Source organism: Ursus americanus, chromosome 19, assembly GCF_024610735.1.
Source record: "Ursus americanus isolate L20-20 chromosome 19, mUrsAme1.1.p, whole genome shotgun sequence".
Taxonomy (NCBI): Eukaryota; Metazoa; Chordata; class Mammalia; order Carnivora; family Ursidae; genus Ursus; species Ursus americanus.
Genome location: NC_142145.1, coordinates 54,033,418 through 54,053,919, shown reverse-complemented (window position 1 = coordinate 54,053,919; position 20,502 = coordinate 54,033,418). Strand labels below are relative to the sequence as shown.

The 20,502-nt window shown below is 39.2% G+C and overlaps 1 protein-coding gene across 5 annotated transcripts in view; it reads right to left on the bottom strand.

The window, feature by feature from the left end:
- ARHGAP28 (Rho GTPase activating protein 28) overlaps window positions 1-20,502 on the bottom strand; it is a 197,342-nt gene that overhangs the window by 31,777 nt on the left and 145,063 nt on the right. For all 5 annotated transcript variants that reach the window (XM_087869965.1, XM_087869966.1, XM_045781953.2 and 2 more), the window contains 6 exons: window positions 18,522-18,606; window positions 16,106-16,248; window positions 13,595-13,760; window positions 13,397-13,488; window positions 11,290-11,367; window positions 5,378-5,540 (listed from right to left, as the gene is read on the bottom strand). In XM_087869965.1, the coding sequence (XP_087726091.1) occupies window positions 5,378-5,540; window positions 11,290-11,367; window positions 13,397-13,488; window positions 13,595-13,760; window positions 16,106-16,248; window positions 18,522-18,606 (727 nt within the window). The remainder of the gene's footprint in view (window positions 1-5,377; window positions 5,541-11,289; window positions 11,368-13,396; window positions 13,489-13,594; window positions 13,761-16,105; window positions 16,249-18,521; window positions 18,607-20,502) is intronic.

Genomic DNA, 20,502 nt, shown 5'->3' with positions numbered 1-20,502 from the left:
AAAGCATAATTATTAGAAGCATAGATTCTAGAACCAGGTTCAAATTCTGCATCTACTTTAGTCACTGAGTGACCCCGTGCAGACTATTTAACCCCTCATTGCTACTATTTTGCCATCTGTAAAACGGGAGTAGTCATATCTACCTATTTCCCTGGGTTATTACAAAGACTAAATGAGTTAGTATGTATAGAGTGTTTACATCAGTGCCTGCACATAGTTACCTCTATATGTGTTGCTCTTGTTATTATGATTAATGACACTTATTCTAGATCATAAATGGACATTTAAGGAAAGTGACTATGGTTGGATCGTTAGAGATTCTTGAGTATTTTATTCCTTAAGAATGACAGAAGATGGTGCCAGAGGGCTGGCACTTATACTTGTGTATTAAACTCTGAGGACTCCTGTTTTAGGGAAAGAATTTTAGGGATTCCATCTACAACTGGATAATCCACAACCAGCTGTGCTGAAAATGTAGCTTATATCAGAGCATTCCAGGCTTTGCTTTGCCTCTCCGTATTCTCCTCACAATGGTCTCCTGGTGGGGAGTTCCTGGAGGGAAGCATTATGTTTTAGCGTCCCTGGGGAGTTCTCAACTTGAAGGAAAATCTATTTGTATTCAATGGATGAAAGGCAGTCACCTGCCTGTAAAGTTACTTAGCTTTATAGCAGCGGAAACTCTCTTGAGACAAGCTACCAGGTTATAGGAGACTGCGTGCATCCTAGTTAGAAGCAGATGACTTCTGTGCATAACCACGTAACAAAGAAATAGTTGGGAGGATTATTTATAGGATTGTATCATATTGTCTTGGCACAATCCCCATGCAGATTTTTAGAAATTTATGTCAAATTTGTAAGCAAAAATGACACAGGTTCAGGATGTTTTTGAAAATGGCTAATGTACATGGACAGGAGTTTACCTGATTAATGGGAACTATCAGGAGCATATCTCAGTACAAAGCACTGAGGGACAGATAAGGTATTATTTTAATCCATAAACTGCAGGCTGTCTATAACCTTCCAATGCAACCAACCCTCTGGCAGAGGGAACAACAGATGCAGATGCAGGCTCTGTACTTCTGTCAATTTCAGAGAAATTTTGAAGTTACTTTTAAGACTGAAACTCTAAATTGGCAAATAATCCATTTTCATTTTATTTTGAAAACCTACCCCTCTACCACTTTGTGGCTAATAGCTTCATAGTTAATTTATTACTGCATCCTGGTTAGGATCTTTTCCCCTTGAGGTCATTATTTTCCCAGAAAATTATTCAACTTTTCATGAAAGTATCTAAAGTTTGACTAAGTCTTCTAATTTTATGGGCAATTTTTGGGCAAAGTTTGGAAAGAGATTGTGATTACACTAAAAGACTACATTCTCAAACCCCATTTTAGAGCATAAAGATTAGCAGTTTAAACATTCGTATCCACAAAAGGGCCATTTTCCCTGCTGGTAGCAGCCCAGAGCTCTGGGCTTCCTGTGGGGTTGGCTGGTATCAAATCAATCACTCCAACATGGTATTTTTCACTTTCAAAGTCATACAAAGAAATGTGGACTCCTCTGTGAGTCTTTTCAGGATATTTTCCAGATTTTCTTCCTGCAATGAAGTGTACTGGCTGCAGTCAGACAGGGAACAATGATGTTAAGGAAACCTAGTTTATTTGTATGACTTTTGAAAATAGGATTCTCTGAACAAGACTGGCATAATTGCATAATTTCATAACACCAAAAAAATCACAAACAGAAAAAAATCTTCTGTGGCACCAATTTGTTTTGATGAATTATTTAGTATATATACCACAGATCAAGGCAAAGTGAATACTTCTCCATTTTCCAGGAGAGCAAACTATACAGAAAATCCTATGTTTTTTGAACTTACAAATTGAAGGGAGGAAGTCCTGCTTCTGGTATGGCTGAATAAGCTCCTTCCTGACCAACCCTCCTGAAGATAAGTATAAACTCTGGACAAATATAAAAAACATTAAACTATCTAAGGCAGTGGAGAAGTCGTAAGAGCAGGCAGATTTAGAAGACTGGACACTTGGAATTAGGGAATGGCACAGGGAGAGTCTGCCACTATTTTGGTCAGGCCATAGCTGGTATTGCAGGAGGTGGCTAAACTCCAGTCCTTCTGGCCTGAACAACTAAAAGACAGGATTCAAGATGACCACAGCCACTGGGAAACAATGGGAGGAGGCCCTGATTCTGGTAGAAAATCTTGGCTAGCTCATGAACGGAAGCATGTGTGGAGTAGCACAGGTAAGGATACATAACTGAACTGACGGTCCAAAAGACCATGACAATTTGAGTTCAATTTGCGTTCAAGTAAATTGTTGGCTCAAATACAAACAAACAACAAAAACCAAAACAAAACTCCAACCTCACTCTTCGGAGAAATATTATAGAATGCAGAGTCTCCAAAACACAGTATTTACAACGTTCAGGATATAGTTTAAATTTACTTGACATACAAGAGTGATGCATTCTCAAGGGAAAAGACAATCAACAGAGACCAACCCGGAGATGACCCAGATGTTGGCACTAGCAGACAAGGATTTTGAAGCATCTATCATAACTATGTTCAATGATGTGAAGAAAAATATGCTTATAATGAATGAAAAGATAAGCCATCTCAGCAAATAAATAGAAAATCCTTAAAAAGGAGGCAAGAATAGGACAAGGGAGACGAGAATATACAATGGGGAAAAGACAGTCTCTTCAACAAATGGTGTTGGGAAAACTGGACAACCACATGAAGAAGAATGGAACTAGACCACTGTCTTATACTACATGCAAATAATGAATTCAAAATAGAAAAAAATGAACTCAAAATGGATTAAAGACCTAAATGTGAGACCTAAAACAATAAAACTTCTAGAAGAAAACATAAGCAGTTATCTCTGACATCAGCCATAGGAAGATTTTTCTAGATACATCTCCTCAGGCAAGGGAAACAAAAGCAAAATTAAACTATTGGGACCACACCAAAATAAAAAGCCTCTGTACAGTGAAGGAAACCATCAACAAAACAAAAAGGGAATGGGAGAAGATATTTACAAATGATATATCTGATAAGGGGTTAATATTCAAAATGTATAAACTTAACACCAAAAACCCCAAATAATCTGATATCTGATTTAAAAATGAGTGTAGGACCTGAATAGACATTTTCCCTAAGAAGACAGAGATGGCCAGCAGACACATGAAAAAATGCAAATCAAAACCACAATGAGATATTACCTTACACCTGTCAGAATGACTTAAATAAAAAAAAAACAACACAAGATGTAACAAGTGTTGGTGAGGATGTGAAGAAAAAGGAACACTTATGCACAGCTGGTGGGAATGCAAATTGGTGCAGCCACTGTGGAAAATCCTATGACGTTCCTCAAAAAGTTAAAAACATAATTACCATATGATCCAGTAATTCCACTGGAATTCAAAAAGATATAGGCACCCCTATGTTTACTGCAGCATTATTTACAATAGCCAAGATAGGGAAGCAACCCCAGTATCCAAGAGCAGATGAATGGATAAAGAAAATATGATGTGGAAAAAATATATAGAAGATGCGGGGTGTATATGTGTGTGTATACATACATACAATGTATACAAGTGTGTATGTATACGTACACACACACACATATACATATAATGGAATACTACTCAGCCATAAAAAAACCCAAAATCTTGTCATTTGCAACAACATGGATGGATCTAGAGGGTAAAAGAAGTGAAAGCAGTCAGAGAAAGAAAAATGACATAGGATTTTTTACTCATGTGCAATTTAAGAAACAAATGAACAAACAAAAAAAGAGACAAAAAAAACAGACTCTTAAATATATAAAGAACAACCTGGTGGTTGCCAGAGGGGAGGTGGGAGGGGATGGGTGAGAAAGATAAAGGGTATTAAGAGTACACTTATCATGATGAGCACTGAAAAATGTATCGAATTATTGAATCATTATACTGTACACCTAAAACTAATATAACACTGTATGTAAATTATATTTCAATTAAAAAAAAAAGGCACCAACTGAAAATTCCAGAACTGAAAAACACAATATCTGAAATAAAAAAAGAATGAAGCAAACCAGTTCTTCTCTCTTTATTTGCAAGCTTCTCTCAGAAAACAAAACACTACATCTTACAAAGAAAAGAGATACTAGTCACAGATGGAATGTGAATTAAAGCTTAGGAAAAAACTGCCTTGCCTATCATATTCTCTTAAGACACAAAGGATTATTTTATGAATCTGAGTTAGTTAAAATCTTTAAAGATTTAGAACCTACTATTTTTTAGGACAAATTATGTCATAAGACTTAGGACCTATTATTTTCTTTCATTGTGGTTTTAAGGATTTTATAGTTCTGGTCAACCTGCAGGAAGTTGTAAACTGGTCGATACAGATATCATTTGTTTGGCTCACAGAGTGTTTTCAAATTTGAATTTGTGGCTGATATTTTCGAATTAACAGTTTTCCTATTAAAGTGTGGATTTTGGCTCTCATTCCCGCACGGTAACCACTAGAATGGTTATCTAGAGTTGAGCAGTGGCCAACCTTTTTGTAAGGGGTGTGTCCTTTCAGTTTGTCCACGGGCCTTTTCTGTCCATGTAGAATTGCCATTTATTTAACAGCTTTGTACAGAGTTAGGCTTGTGACCCCTGAATTCCTCCGGTTAGTAGTCAAAGCCCCTATCATGTAAACCTAGTCTGCTTTTCTCAATTTCTCTCTTGTCACATCTCCACAATATTCAACCCTGAGGCTAAAACCATGCCAAGTTATTCTTCCATTGCCAAATACAACACAACACTTTCCATTTCCATGCTTTTATCCAAGTTCCTCACTTAGGACCTAATCTCTGTGCCTTTGTAGTTTTCAGAGACAAAACACCTTCTGTGTAGCATTTATTGTGTGTTACACATAATCAAACCCAGGACCTTGGATTTAAAGAAGGGAGAGACCTTCTATTTTTGGAAGGACTATCACGCACCAAGCACTATTCGGGATGTCTTCATTCAATAACCACATCAACCTGACAAACAATTATTATCTGTAGTTTATAGGTGCAGCAATGAAGCTCAGAAAGTTTGACTACACGGCTAACAGACGGTTGAGCAGGGATTAAAATCTCAGGAGCCTGGTCTATCTGCAATCCTCTCTTTTCACAATCATAAAAGCCACTAAATTGTATCTACCAGACTTACGGAAAAGAGAGGACTGTTTACCATCAAACTCAATATTTCACCAAGCACTGCCAGGAAACGGGACATCTGCACATTTATGATCGCATTTGATTATGCAGCTTTCTTTTGCTCTGTGTCACTTTATGGACCTTATATCTTAGTCCATTCACACTTAACTTCTGCCACCTACTTTCCATGAGAGTGATGAAGGCAGGTATATATTCCACAGGGAAGACAGAGGTGGGTAGTTCTCTGAAAAATGCCTTCAACATTACTGCAGCTTCTCTATGGCACATTCTGTCCCATTTAAATTTATCAGCATTAAACTTGGCATCCAGTTCTTCACGGTATTGCTGAAAATCAAGAAAAACAGTCAATACTCATGGCCTTTCTACCACCTGATACCCCTTTCCCTTTTAAAAACTGTCATTACATAAACTATTTTTGTAAATGGATTGAAAAGCCGATATCTATCAAGACTAACTTTTCAACATAATTAAAGAACCGAAATAGCTATTTCTGAATGAATTTTTCTAAAATCTTTTAAGAATAATGTTAATCTTGAGATAATCTGCTAATTCTACAGAACTATAAAATTCTTTACTCAGATCATAGTTTTGTTTCTGTGGTTTTGGCAGAATACCACGTATCCCCACAGGATAAATGTACTGATTTGACAAAAGCCTCCACTTCCCCCTTTTTTTTTTTCATGATCCCTTCCTTCTGCCATCCTGTCATCTACTTCTAAATTAGATCAAGAATGCATGCCTCTCAGCTAGTTCTCATACAGAATGAAAAATATCCCAATAAAGGAACTCTGACCTCACGGCAACATGCAGACCAATGACATCTTCCTGGAGCAGTTACAGCAAAGTGTTATGCCAAGAGGTACACATGTCTTCCACATGTTTGCATGCTTGCCCAATCCTTCATAAGGTTTGGAACACTGTGTAAATACTTTAAAAAAATCACTAAGCCTCCATTAAGTTTTAGTTGGGTTATACAGTTCACATTATCAATTCATTTGATTATCAGTGCCGCCATTCTCCATGTTTCTTTTTCAAACTCATTTTCTACCATCCCCTTGAATTGCATACAGAGTTTACTTATTAATAGCAGGTAGTTGTAGCAGTTCCCCAACTGACACTAACTATTCCAAAAAGAGAACTCTGAAAACCGTCAGTGTCTTTGAGGCCTTCCAGCCTTGAGTCACACACAGTCAGAGTCAGTCTGCACATCTGACCTTTCCCTACCATGCTGCAGCTCATTCACCAGCCCAGACATTAATGCTCTCATGGCTCCCTGAGCCTGCGACACGGGGGACACCCTGGCAGTACACATCCCTTGCAGAGACAGGATTCCAAGCCACCCTCTAGCCCTTATTAGTGACAGCAAAAGGAGATTTTCTTCTTGTCCTTGAGAAGCTCTCAATCTAATAGGAATAATAGAGCAAATGAAGCCAATCCTTTGCTGATAAATACACTCTGTAAAGCACTGAAGCATACATACAAAGCACTTCCCAGATTGAAAGAACAGACTGGGCTCTGGTAAGAGAAGGATGCACGGGATCCATTGCTTTTAGGCATCTTGCAGTTCTGTGAATGGAGTTCTATAAACTCATGATGCTAACTCAGGTCACATATTGGATGCTATGTGGCCAGGAAAGAGGAGAATCCAACTCTGCTCAGGTCAAGTCTCGAGCCATTGAGGAGCTTGTCAGGGGAAGAGAAAATAGAAGGGTACTCCAGACAGCAGGAAGTGTTCCAGCAGTGGTACAAATGCAAGGAGACCCACTGGGTCTGGGGAACTCCAATTAGTTCAGTGTTGTTGGGGTGCAGACCAGAGCCAGCCCTCAGGGGACTGAACTTCAATCAATGGGCCACGAGGCAACACGGAACATGTCCAAGCAGGAGAACAAGGTGAGATTTATCTTTTCTGATAGCCAGATGGGAAAGCAATTTGGAGGAGAACAAGGCTTGATGCTTTTTGGGGAACAGACTATAGGCAAGGAGACTAGCTACTGGGCCATAGCACCATTTCTGGAAAATCAAGGACTAACCTGGATAAGCAACTATAAGACAGAAAGGAGAAGTGGCATTGATGGAATGCCTGAGAGAGAAAATTCTCACAAATCAGTGATGGATTATTCAGAAGGTGAAGTAACAGTCCAAAATGACTCTGACTGCTAGCTGGGGTCATGGGTACATGCAGGTGTTGTTAACAAGAAGTACAGGGAAAGCAGCAAATGTCTTCCATCCATTGCCTGGTGCTACAAAGCAAAGGGGAAACTGTTTTCAAGGATGCAGGAAGCACCAGCGAGAGCAAAATAATTCAAATTCATCTCCCACATCCCTCTGTAGGAAGCTGACTGAAACACGACATGACCACCATTCTAACCTGCCGGCGGTTCCCTGTGTGCTTAACAGGCAACATGGCTCCACTACCAAGAGCAGGCTCTATGACCAGATTCTTTAGGTTTTTATCCCAGCTCCACAACTGACTAGTTCTAAAGCCTATGCCTCAAGTTTCTCACTGGGTAACAGTGATATTAAAACGACTTCAGGGGCACCTCGGTGGCTCAGTCGTTAAGCGTCTGCCTTTGACTCAGGTCCTGATCCCAGGGTCCTGGGATCAAGCCCCGCATTGGGCTCCCGGATCAGCAGGGAGTCTAGTTCTCCCTCTGTCCCTCCCCTGCTTGTGTTCCCTCTCTCGCGGTCTCTCTCGGTCAAATAAATAAATATAATCTTTAAAATAAATAAATACATAAATACACAAATAAATAAAATGACTTCACGGAGATTGAATCAGATGTAAAGCTCAGTGGGGAGGGCCCGCCACACAGTAAGCTCTCAATAAACGCAGGCTGCTCATAACATCCCCCTGCTCTTGGTCTGCAATAACCTTAAGTAGTATTACTATGGGCAACCCATGCATGTGTGGTTATTTGGGTAACGGTATCTCTTCATCTTGTCTGGATGGCCAGAATAAAACAAAACAGAGAAAAAGATTGTCCTCTCCTCCTTTTGACCAGAAAAAAGACTGAGGGACATAGGAGCAGAGCCGGCATTTCCATGGTGGTCCTAAACATGAAACCATAAACCAGGTGTTGAATTCAGCTTGCCAAAGACAGGAAGGAAGCATTTAGAGGTTAAAGAAGTCATGTTTTCTGTCCAAAGTGAATGAGAACACTAGGCCGGGGTCAGATGTCATGTCCTTCAAACTGCTCTGAGCAAATATACAACTTGCTTCCATTTCCGAGGTAGTTTTATAAAAATGCAAATGACCCACCTTCAGCTTCAAAAACCAGTTCAGGAAGGGAAACCAGTAGAGCAGGTAACACAATTATGAAACATTTAGAGTTGCCTCAGAGTAATTGAAACGAGTCAAAAGAAAAAAAAAAAAGAAGGAAAATCTCGCATGTCAAACAGCCTGCCTTCTTCCATAAAATGTATTCCCCAGTGTTTGGCTCAAATTTCTGTCATTTTTGGAAAAGAAAATCACTGGAAACAGCAAAGCATTAAATTGGTTCCAAATGATCTGAGGCCTCGAATACAGGAATGGGCTCCATTGTTGTGTTCCCTGTGCGGCCAAAGCTAGCAGCTCCCCCCCAGGGCTGTGCCCCTGTTAGTCTCACCAGGCCTTGAAAGCACAAGATTGTTCACAATGATACATTAGTGTTCGCGTCATCCATTTGGCACATTTGAGGATAATTATAATGGAGTTTTTTTAAACTATCTTTCCTCAAGCACATTTCTAGAAAAACTAGTCTAACAGAAGAATTTACACAAGTAGTTTAAAGTCTGAACAAAAAGGAGATATAAAGACCCCTTTAATAGATCAAGTTACAGTGTCTTTCTAACTATGATATTCCCCTGTTTCTGTTTGCTGGCCCAGATTTCTCTCACATTGGTTTTCCTGGAGCTCAAACCATGAAAACATCTGGATTACATTTTCAGACGAATAAGAGATGGAATGAATAGGCTGAAACTACATAAAACCGATTAGGGGAGCAAAGGGATTTTCCCCTAAATATGGTTCAGGAATGCATGTGCCTATAAGAACACTCTGAAGGAATTATTAGCCTTTGGTAAGCATTTTTCGGTCAAAGATTTAGCTAAAGAAACGGTGTTAAACTTCGTGCACACAACAAAGGTTGTACAATGCTGTCACCTTTTGATTATTTTGAAAAAGACAGTTTTAAATCATCTCCATTATGTTTTACACACACACACACACACACACACACACACACACACACACACACACAGGGGAGCCAGAAAGAATCTGTGCAAATACCGCTTCCCAATTATGGAGGGGAGGTTTAGAGGAATGAGGTCTAACTGTGTCTAAGAAATTTGTTTCTCCGACTTCATTTTGGTTCTCTGACTCTATAGATAGGACAACTTTCATCTTCTGATCCAGGGTACATATAACAACCATACTTATGAGGATCGAAGACAAAAAGCAGACTCAATTTAGAAAGAACACACCTTGAGGAACCATTAGAATTTTCTTGCCTTTCAAATGACTTTGTTCCAGCCTCTAGCGATCTCTATTCCCAGGGAAGTGACAGCTCTCCAAATGCCCCAATCCTTCCTGCCACTGGCAAAATGGTGCACTGCTCAGACCTCCTTCACAAACGAATTATCTGCATAAAATAATGCAGGAGACTCCTGACGGCTGACTCTGACAGCAGTCAGCACCCGCTTGTCTGCCTCATCCCCTTCTTCACAGGAAGCCCGAGCAGTGCCTGTGGGTGTGGAAGCTGGTGCCGGGCCCCTCGGCCTGGTGAGGGGCTACTCCGAGGGGCAGGGAAGGCCAGCGCCAGCCCTGCATCTGGTCTGAGGCGCAGCTTCCCAGCGTGGCTTCCTCCCCTGCACCCTTCAGAAGCACTATGCCTCTTCTACTCCTGACTCCACCTCAGAATCGGCCTTCTGGAGCTTCCAATACACGCAGCCTATTTATTCTCCATTTCTACTTACAAAAACATCGCATCACACTTCTAAATAAAAACTCTGATATTTCTGATACAAATAGAATTTCCCAAAACATGTACCAAAATAAATTAATGAAGAGATGCTCTCCCACCTCTACACATTGCAACCAAGTTAATTTTTCCCTCATCCTGAGACTTTTTTTCCCTCAAGGACTGATTTTAAAACTGCTCAGGTTCTCATGTCTACCAGCCAGGGAGTGATTCCAGGGCAGAGTGAAACTCCTCACTGTGATGCCCCCCAGTAGACAAAGTAGGATATCTTACTGGAAATTCATAAGAAAAGTTTTTCTTTTTAGTGATTCTTTCCTTTATGGCACTGCAGCGTTTGCCACTACATAGAAGTAAGAAAGCAAAGCAAAAGGAATCACACTACACAGGTGGTTTTATATAGAAATTAACATTACCTTCAATAAAACTAGGTTTTAGAACTACTGAGTGAACTGCAGTAGTGAAAGCCATTCCTACATATTCTTAAAAGGACTTTCATTAAAAAGATAGCCAAACAATGTTCCTAAGTTTAAAGCAACTGATAATAGGGGGCACCTGGGTACGTCAGTCAGTTAAGGGTCTGACTCTTGATTTCAGCTCAGGTCATGATCTCAGGGTTGTAAGATCGAGCCCCACATCCGGCTCTGCACTGGGCGTGGAGCCTGCTTAAGATTTTCTCTCTCCCTCTCCCCTGCTCTAAAAAAATAGTACATAAAAAATAAATAAAGCAACTGATACTGGAAATAAGGGCTCATGTAATATTGGCTTGGTGAATTCCATGACTGAGCAGAACACAGCAAACTAAAATGTTTCACCCAGAAAACAGTGATGGGACATTTCAACTTTTCCAAACTAAAGGTAAGCAGCAGTTTTTCATGGTGAATTGGTGGGTTGTTTCGCTGTTGCTGTTTTTTTTACTGATGTTGTTCTAAAAAATAAAAGGATACACAACTCAGGATCATGGAACAACATTTAATCATAGGTATCCAGCAACACTAGGTAGGGTCAAGTGGTCCTATCAAAAACAACAACAACAAAGGACTTGATACCTGGGGCCTATGTAAACTGGGTCTCGCTAGCTTAGGTCTCCCACTAGAAAGACAGAAAATATTCAGTACCTTGACTTTGGCAGTGCATCCCGAAAGTCGAAAAATTCCTTCAGATTCCAGGCCCGATTCCTCGACTTTCTCAAAAAACTAAAAGCAATGATACATTATAAAAATGAATACCTCCATACAATGATAAACATCTGAAATAACAGTGATGGTGACAACAATAAATAAATTCCCATGCATATACACGTTCCTGGGATTTGAATGCTCTGTGAAATGTTCACAACCACCTCTAAGGGCAACAGTAGTTTCCCATCGTGATAATGAAGATGATATTGTTAACGTAATAACATAACATTTATTGTGCACTTACTGTGTCCGATGTCTCTTTCTCAGCACTTTGCCATCTATTAACTTATTTAATCCTCACACTAATCCTACCACACAGGTGCTAATCGCATCCCGTCCAACTGCTGAGGAGACCGAGGCACGGAGAGGCTAAGTGACTTATTTGTGCTTACACTGTAAGAGGAGGGTCCAGAGTCTCTGCTATTTTCCCTTCAAGAAATGGTGCTGCCTGAACTAAGGTAGTTCTTATAGGTTGGGAGAAAAATGGATATTTAGGCCAAGGAAATATGTCCATAAAAAAAGGCTCTCCTGTAGGAGTGGAAGAATAATACCTTCAGCTGTCTTCAATGAGGAATAGTTGATACCAGGAATAGCAATAGCTAACATGCATGGAGTTGCTAAGATGATATAAATCCAGACTTAGTTGAACTAGCATTTACTGTGTACTTTCCGTTGGCTAAGTTACACGCTACGTTTTTGCAGCTACATAATAATATAAATTCATGTGCTGAATCTCCTCAGTCTTAGATTATTATGCGTTGTCTTCAAACTCTGTCCTTTACACAGAAGACAGAGGTCATCATTCTAGTTCTAATTCAAGGAAGGAAAGAAAATCTTTGTGTCACCATGGACTTCGGCCGTGGACATATGCTGCGCTCCCTGTCGCCCTTCCTCCTGGCTGGCTGTACGTTCCAGGGTAAGGTGTCTCACCCTCCTCTGCCTCAGTGGCCTCAGTAGTAGAAGGGAGATGATAACACAGCCTGCTCGGGCTGCTCCGTGCTGACTGCCCATGCTAGCATACGGCGGCACCTGCTCAGGGGAAGCACCCTCAGATGCCCTGTGCATGCTGGCATGTCGCCAGCACCCTCTGGCTCTCTCATCACCGTCCTCTGCCATTATCAGCAGCAATCAATCGCCTGACTTGAGAAGTTGCTCAGTCTGAGGCCCTGACAGCAAAGCTTAGAGAGTACCCTGTAAAGAGCCGTGGCATTGTTACTGTGAATAAGGTAAGTTTACGTTTCCTCAGTCAATATTTTTCTACATTACTTAAAAACTCAATTTAAAGTGCAACAAGATTTGTGTTTAGGGCTTGGGATTTTAAATGTGCCACTGGATGTCACTGTTGAATAAATGCATACTTGAGTAAACCAGTGTAAATTGTTGGCTATAAAAAACATTACTTAAAATTAAATCATCTATTGAGCAATGATGGTCACAGAGATACTGGTGGATGACAGTTAAGGTAATATCATTTTTCAAACTCCCTTCTACCAAACTTCTTCTTTATCTAAATGTATCCCATCTTCTTAGTCATACCTGAAAAACCACCAGAAAAGTGGGTTTTAGGCTTTATGGGGCTTTGTTTGGCAAATTCTATTTAAATGATTACACATACATATTTAAAAATATCCAATCTGTGAAAGAACTTGGCAAATACTAAAATAATCAGTAAATGTACAGCTGATAACTAATGGTCATCTTGTATTCTGCAGAGAATATTCAAATACACACACAAACATATAACACACACAAGTAACCTTTAGAAAGTACTTGGAAAAAATAAAACAGAAGGAGGCCATGTGAGAGAGCATCTGTGTCCATCACCTGATGCTTTATAGTCCGACAGTGCAACAGGCAAAAGTCTGCAGCAAGGCAAACTGGTTACAAGTGCTGTAGGATGCTATTGGAATGCATGAAGAAAGCTGAAAATCACCAAGGGTTAGTGTCTTTAAATATACAAGACAATTCATTAGCGGGTTCACAACTCCAAACTGCAAGCAGGAGGAGGCTCTATTATTTCCCCAGTCATTTACATTTCACTCACTTTTTGTAACACCAGGGGGACCTTCACTCCAGGGTCCTTCTTTCGGTCATTGTCTAATAGGACTGTAAGTGGAACTCCAAAAATACCATTATCTTCATTGTAAAATGGAAAAGAAAGAAAGAAAAAAAGAATCAGCAAAGCATTATCTTATTCCAGTGTGTCAAAGTGTTAAAATCAGAAGAAACCTGTCCTAACTACCTCGTCCTTTTACTTTCTCAGTTTTGTTTCTTTTCAGTTGAATTCCAAAGGCATCAAAAAAGGCGGTCAGTTCAATCAGAGAAAGATGGCGGATTTTCTTCATATCTTCAGCAGACAGATCTCCTGCTTCAGTTAGGCCGAATCTGGTTTTCCGGACAATAAATTTCTAAAATACATATTGAAGATATTTATTTCTTATGGCAAAGGAAAATTATTATCCTTTCATTCAAATGCCACCTGGACATTCTAAATCTGTATAGCAAAACATGCTACTTGTAAAAAATCTCTGAGAAGCAAGCTGTGTCATAGAAAGATTATGAATGATTTTTAGAACATTTGCAGAACACTCTTGAGCTAAAGTAGAAACAAAACAGTGGTCTGAAGTGTACTATCACATTGTCATCACAACCATGAAAACATCTTTCTTATAAGAAGCATCCTGTGTTGTCCACTGATGTCCCAGGCACCATATGAAATGTACCTAGCAGGGGTACGTGTGACACATGTGCACAAAGCCCAACAGCTAAGTGCTCCCGGAAGAGCTTCTGATGTATCTCTTCGGGTTGGGGGACCATCAGTCCTTTAATCAGGTATGACCCATTCTCTTCTACATCCTCTAAAAGACTAATCTCCCCGTTGAATGTGATGTACAAGGCCTGCTGAGACAGTAGTTATTCTACCTTAAACCTCAAATTCAGATATTAAAAGTCCAAATATTTCTAAAAAAGAAAAATACATAGAAAGTACCAAATAATCCCACTATCATTTTGAGACAATGGAATTGCTATATTTCCCATTTCCACAACAGGAAACAAAATACAGTAAAATGACAACAACAACAAAAAACCTCTTCAACAATCTAGATATACTGCGAAGACTATAATAAGTAAGACCTTTTAAGAAATAAATTGTTCTTATATAATACCTACAAGTATGCTTTGCTCTCAAAAAATCTGGTATGGAAAAAAAAATTGCTAAAGTAGAAAAATCCCAGGTATTTCAATTACAAAGCTTTGTACATTCTCTATAGGGGCTCCCTCAGAGCTTTCTTGAGGTTTTTAAACCATCCACTCCTTCATTCATTTGTTCATTTAGTCAACTGCTCTGTGAAAACTCAAATATTTTAAAAGTGAAACAACAAAATGTAGAATGTGGTTTGGGGCATACCTTGTCCTATAAAAAACTTAGTTGTTTTACCTTCTTTCTGAGACCAAGGCCCCACACAACAGTAATATATAGCAACAACAACAGAGACAAGAACCGCAATCATTCATTGAGTAATTACCACTTGCTAAGTCCCATGCAAACTTCTTCAGGGAGACTGACCTGCACCCCAGGTGACCCAAATCTCAGCCTGAATGAAGGAACTGGGGGCCGGCATCCTCTCTTGGATGACTTTCTCTAAAGATAGGGAGGAATGCCCCTGAAACCAGAGTCCCACTGGATTCCTTCTTTTGCCCCAGAACACCCCTGTGCCCTCCAACATAGAAGCTGCTTAGGGACAGGAGGAGTTTTAGAGTTTGACATATGTAGGTTTAAATCCTGTCTTAGCCTCCTACTCGCTGTGAGGCTTTGGATGTCTAACTTAGCTTTTTTGAGCCTCAGTTTTTTAACTGTAAAATAGGAGCAGTCACAGGGTGATTACAGTGAGGATACCTAGCACAGCACCAGGCTAGTGGAAGACACTCAGAGAGGCTTACAGTTCTTCCCCTGCCGTGTTGCCCCCCCCACCCCGCCCATCATGGGGTTGTTGTCTGGGAATGGTCCAGGCTGCCCAGGCAAAGACTCTACCAGTTTTTATATGACTATATGAATGATCGTTTAGCCCTGAAACTTCCTGAGCCCTGCTGCTCATCATGCCCCAGCTCTGATCATAACAGAATATTCAGGGCTCTACATCATGAACTCTTCACAAATGCATTTACTGAGTAGCCTACGGATCAATGTAACGTAGTTCTCGTAGTGGGCTTTCAGGATATGATATCCTGGAGATACATAGATATATATTCTGAGGTTTTCAGGATAATGAAGAATATAGCTCTACTTGCCTATTCTGTAATAATATTATAAATTCTTGAATCTATTTTTGATGAATTTTTAGTGCCTGTTCTGCAAGTGCTCACTTCTTGTTGTAATGACTGTGACTTTTTGCAGTAACCCCCACTGATATGTGGCTTCTAGAGGCACAAGTAGGTATATAGTTAGAATCTCCATTAACTTGTAAGTAAGGATATAAACTGTAGGAAATCACACAAGCCAGGAAATCCTATTTCCTCTGTAAAACAGTATTCAAGCATATACTCTCACAACGCTTCCTCAACCGAGTGCTGCTAGGTACAGCCTGGCAGGCAGGCCGTGCACTGCACAATAGATGGTGCCCTGGTGTTATGCAACACTGATGCCTGCTCTCTCCCTACACACACACACACACACATTAAAAAAAAAATCCTAATTTGTCCCATGGAAAAGTCATAGGAGATTATTGGAATAACCATGAAAGGTTTTACATACAGTTAAAGCATAGTCCTCTTTCTTAAAATCTGACTTCTTAAATTTACTTCTTTTTGGCGCCTCCGTAACCATTTCTGAATAAGATACTTCAAAGGACAGCTCTTCAGTTTCTGGTGGAATTTTGTTTTTCAGATAATCGTCATCTAAAATAAAGGATGTATAATTTTTTATATGCCATTTAATCAATAAATATCATGTACTGTAAAAGAAGCACAAAATATTTCTAAGTTAACCTATAAGCACATCAGAATGTTTACATCCAAGGAACAGAATCAGACTCACCTAGAGGATTTCAGTTAAACAGTAATGTGGGGTCATCGGACTTCCATATGAATGAATTTCTATAATCATTATCCAAACAAACTTTCTATTTCATCTAATGTTTTTAATCTTAGATTTTTATATCTCATGAAAGGCATTGAGGATTACTAGAGGAAAGCCCACAAATGAGGTATTTCTTCTATATGTTATGATATTACAATTAAGTCCATCTAAACCCAATGTTCCTACTCCTGGGGAAGCAGAAGCTTAAAGGAAGAGGGAGAATGGGCAAAGACCCCACTAAAAAATTCACTTTTCTTGTTGTTTCTCCCAAACTATGGGATGTTTGTCTCTTAGGATGTGTTCAAATTCAATTTGGACTTTACTACTAGGTTTTTTCATGTAAATTGATCCAAATTCTTGTGATTTCATTTGGTTACCTGACCTCCTATGCTGTTTATTAAGAAAGAGCCAAATGGGTGACAAGAAATGTCCCACATTCTCCGAGGGTAGTTTGAAATTAAGACAATAGATTCCTTGGCCAAAAACAAGTGAATCAAGAAATCATTTGAGTAATCCTAAACTATGACTTCTGACTAAGATTTGGGGTGACATCTTTTTCTATTGCCTGTAAAAACTGTTCATATGCAGTGAAAAAAAATATGATTTTAATAAAAAAGAGAACTCATCTCTTTTACCCTCTTCTATAGACAGTGACTAAAGGAAAACCAAATAGAACAAAAAGAATAACAACAACGAAAAGAAATAACAGAAGACCTAATTAATCTTACATTAAAGGTTAATTGGAGAAATTTGCAAATCAACAGATTTTAAAATTTTTAACAGAAACACTAATCAAAAATACAATAAATGCATACAGTAAAAACATAGGAGATGGCCAAGGAGGAGTTTTGATTTTCTCTCACCATACAGAGGTTTGCATTTAAAGTGGAAGAAGACTGATTTTTAAATAATACTCTAACTTCTTTTTTAAAAAAAGATTTATGTATTTGAGAAAGAGAGAGAGCACACAAGTGAGTGCCTATGAGTGGGGGAAGGGGCAGAGAGGGAGGGAGGGAAGCAGACTTCCTGCTGAGTGAGGGGCTCAACACAGGGGTACTCAATCCCAGGACCCCAAGATCACGACCAGATCTGAAATAAAGAGTTAGACACCCAACCAACTGAGCCATCCAGGCACCCAATAATACTCTAACTTCTTAAGGCTCTATGGACAGATTCTTCAGAGTGCAGTGATTACAGTGTTCCAAACCACCAAATCACCCCAAGCAGACATTTATATTTTAGTGGCATGATTTGAACTGAATAACAAACATGAGAACACTTTCATCACCCCAACTTATTTGAATTTTGAAGCTAACGCTGAAAGTATGAAGTTCTGTTGTATATGAGAAGGAGCACATATTTAGGGAAAGTTCAAGTCTCACCAAAGTAGAGCCCTGAAAGAGCCTATTTTCTATGTGGAGGATTTTGCATTCCATACTGAGCCCATTTGATTATAAAAAAGAGAACTCATCTTTTTTACCCCTCTTCTATAGACAGTGACTAAAGGACAACCAAATAGAACAAAAAGAACAACAACAACAAAAACAAATAATAGAAGACTTAATCTTACATTAAAAATTATATGGAGAAATTTACAAATCAACAGATTTTAACATTTTAAACAGAAACACTAATTAAAAATTCAAAACTGAAGTGGAAAAGGCCCAGTTAAAAGCTAACCCTGTAGCCTTGTATGTTGGAGCTGCTCTGGTGTTATATACTCTTGAGCATAAGTAGAGATTTTTGGAAGTGTCTTACTCCCTGGCCTACTCGCAGCTATTAAGCAGATCCAGATTACTTGTGAAAGAGACCTCAAATCAAAGACACCACCCAAGTGAGTAGTTTCTAAATGATGTGATGGTAGTGAAGGAGAAAAAGGTTCTGCTTCCAATTTGGCTCAATTAATTTTGTCTGGTGTGACAGAATAGGGTGTTTGGAGCTGGCAGGGAGTGAGTGCTGGAGTGATAGAATCCAAATGGGAAAAAAAACCCACACATTTTGCCTTGACAAAGTCACTGCTGACTGTACTGAGTGCCAGAACAAAAGCGAAAAGACACAGCTTAAGTTCAATATAGAAGGATGTGTCACTCACCACTCACTGCATTCTGAGCGGACTGTCCAGGGTCTACAGATCCGTTGGAATGAACTGGTGGAGCGGGAACACTCTCAAGTATGGACTGTGAAACAAGGGAAGACGAACACAAGACATTTAACCAAATAAAAGCATGCTACCCCCCATTCCAATCTGATTTATGTTCTGCCGTTTACAAAAGTTCTTTTCACACAAAGCAATTCTTGATTTCATACAGGGCCTGCACCTGATTTCCTGTTTCTGTGTTCAGTCCAGACCTGTATAACTCACACAGGTTTCTCAAGAGAGAACTGTGTCAAGGTCAAAATAACTGTGTCTTCTTAGCTGTTGATAATTTGCTGCTCATACCCTTCCTAAGATGTAAAAATTACAATGACAGATGTCACATAGTTTGACAATTACAGTATTTGTTATTCTTGATGTGGTGGTCACACGTATTGGTCTTAAATTTCAGGTGATGACGTAGCTAGACGGCTAATGGAAAGGACCGTGAGGCCAGATTTCTGGGGATTCTAATCCAGCCTCTTCCACTTACTGCGTGATTTTGGGCAAGTCACTCAAGTCCTCTATTGCTTAATCTCCTAATCTGTAAAATTATGATAATAGAACATATTCAAGCAGTATTATGAATTTTAAATGACTTGTTCTGTAATCACATCAAACAATATCTGATACACACTGAGCACAATATGAGGGTTGGCTACTGTTAATAATTAGCATATTAATTCCTCCATGACAAAATACAGAGCGATAATAACTACCAAAAAAAGTATGTTTTCTAGTTCAGTTTCTAATTTGCTACTTTCTTCACCAAGATCCCACCAAAGCATTGTCTTTCCCTGCAATATTATCAGAAGTTGAGTCCTTTCCTTTTTTTAAAAAGATTTTATTTATTTGAGAGAGACAGACAGCATGGGGGGCTGGGCAGCAGGAGAGGGAGAAGCAGACTCCCTCCTGAGCAGGAAGCCTGATGCAGGGCCAAAGGCAGATGCTTAACCAACTGAGCCACCCATGTGCCCCAGAAGTTGAGTATCTTTGTAAAGTCCCATGAAGCAAGTCAACTGCTCAAGTCTGGATGGGTATTAGTAAAAAAAAAAAATTATACACAAATCCTACCATTTCTGCCAATATAAATTTTAATGTGGTAGTTATTATCTATGAATGTGTGTGATGATGAAAATCTGCTATTCAATTAGCAACCTTTTATGTACTATTCACTATAAAGTCTGTTCATTGTTTCCCCAGAGCCTGATGTTATTTCTTTTATTCTCATATTTATTTAGCAATAACTGAACACCTGTTTCATGAAAGATTCTTTATCATGTGCTACAAATTACACAAGGGAGTCTCGAATTCTGAGCCTTGTCTTCTCTTTTTCCAATTTTATTTCAAAGAAGATGAAACACTTGTAATTATGTAAAAATCATGTAAATACATGACCAATTATTAAAACATAGATTCCCAATTATTATAATTGGTAGAAGAATGAAAAGACATAAAAAGGTCGAGAGCCATACACTTCATTGTCCATCAGATTATTGGTAGCTCTAAAAAAGAAACTACAGAATAAAGATTACTGGTACACTAAAATCCTTAAAATTATATGGACCACTTGGTCTTCTGAAGTTTTTCAAAAAAACAAATGCTTTCTCAAACTTTGAAATAACTCACCTATGGGAGACAACACCCTTGAAAACTGAGAGACATTTATTTAAAGGCTGACTGATGGTGTGGATGCTTGAGCCTACTAAATGTCAGTTTCTTAATCTGTGAAGTGGAGAAGTGTCCATCTGCTGACTTGATTTCCTGGCCTCTAGCCAGCCCTACTGGACTGAAGGAGTGCCTGCCCTTTGTAATGTAAATTATTCTGGGGCTATCTTGGGGGAAGACAGAAATTTAAATTGTGATCCCTGCTCTTGAGCTATTATTTATAATGAGGAGTACAGAGTAACATTTATGGAACATTGTTAAAAAACAATCA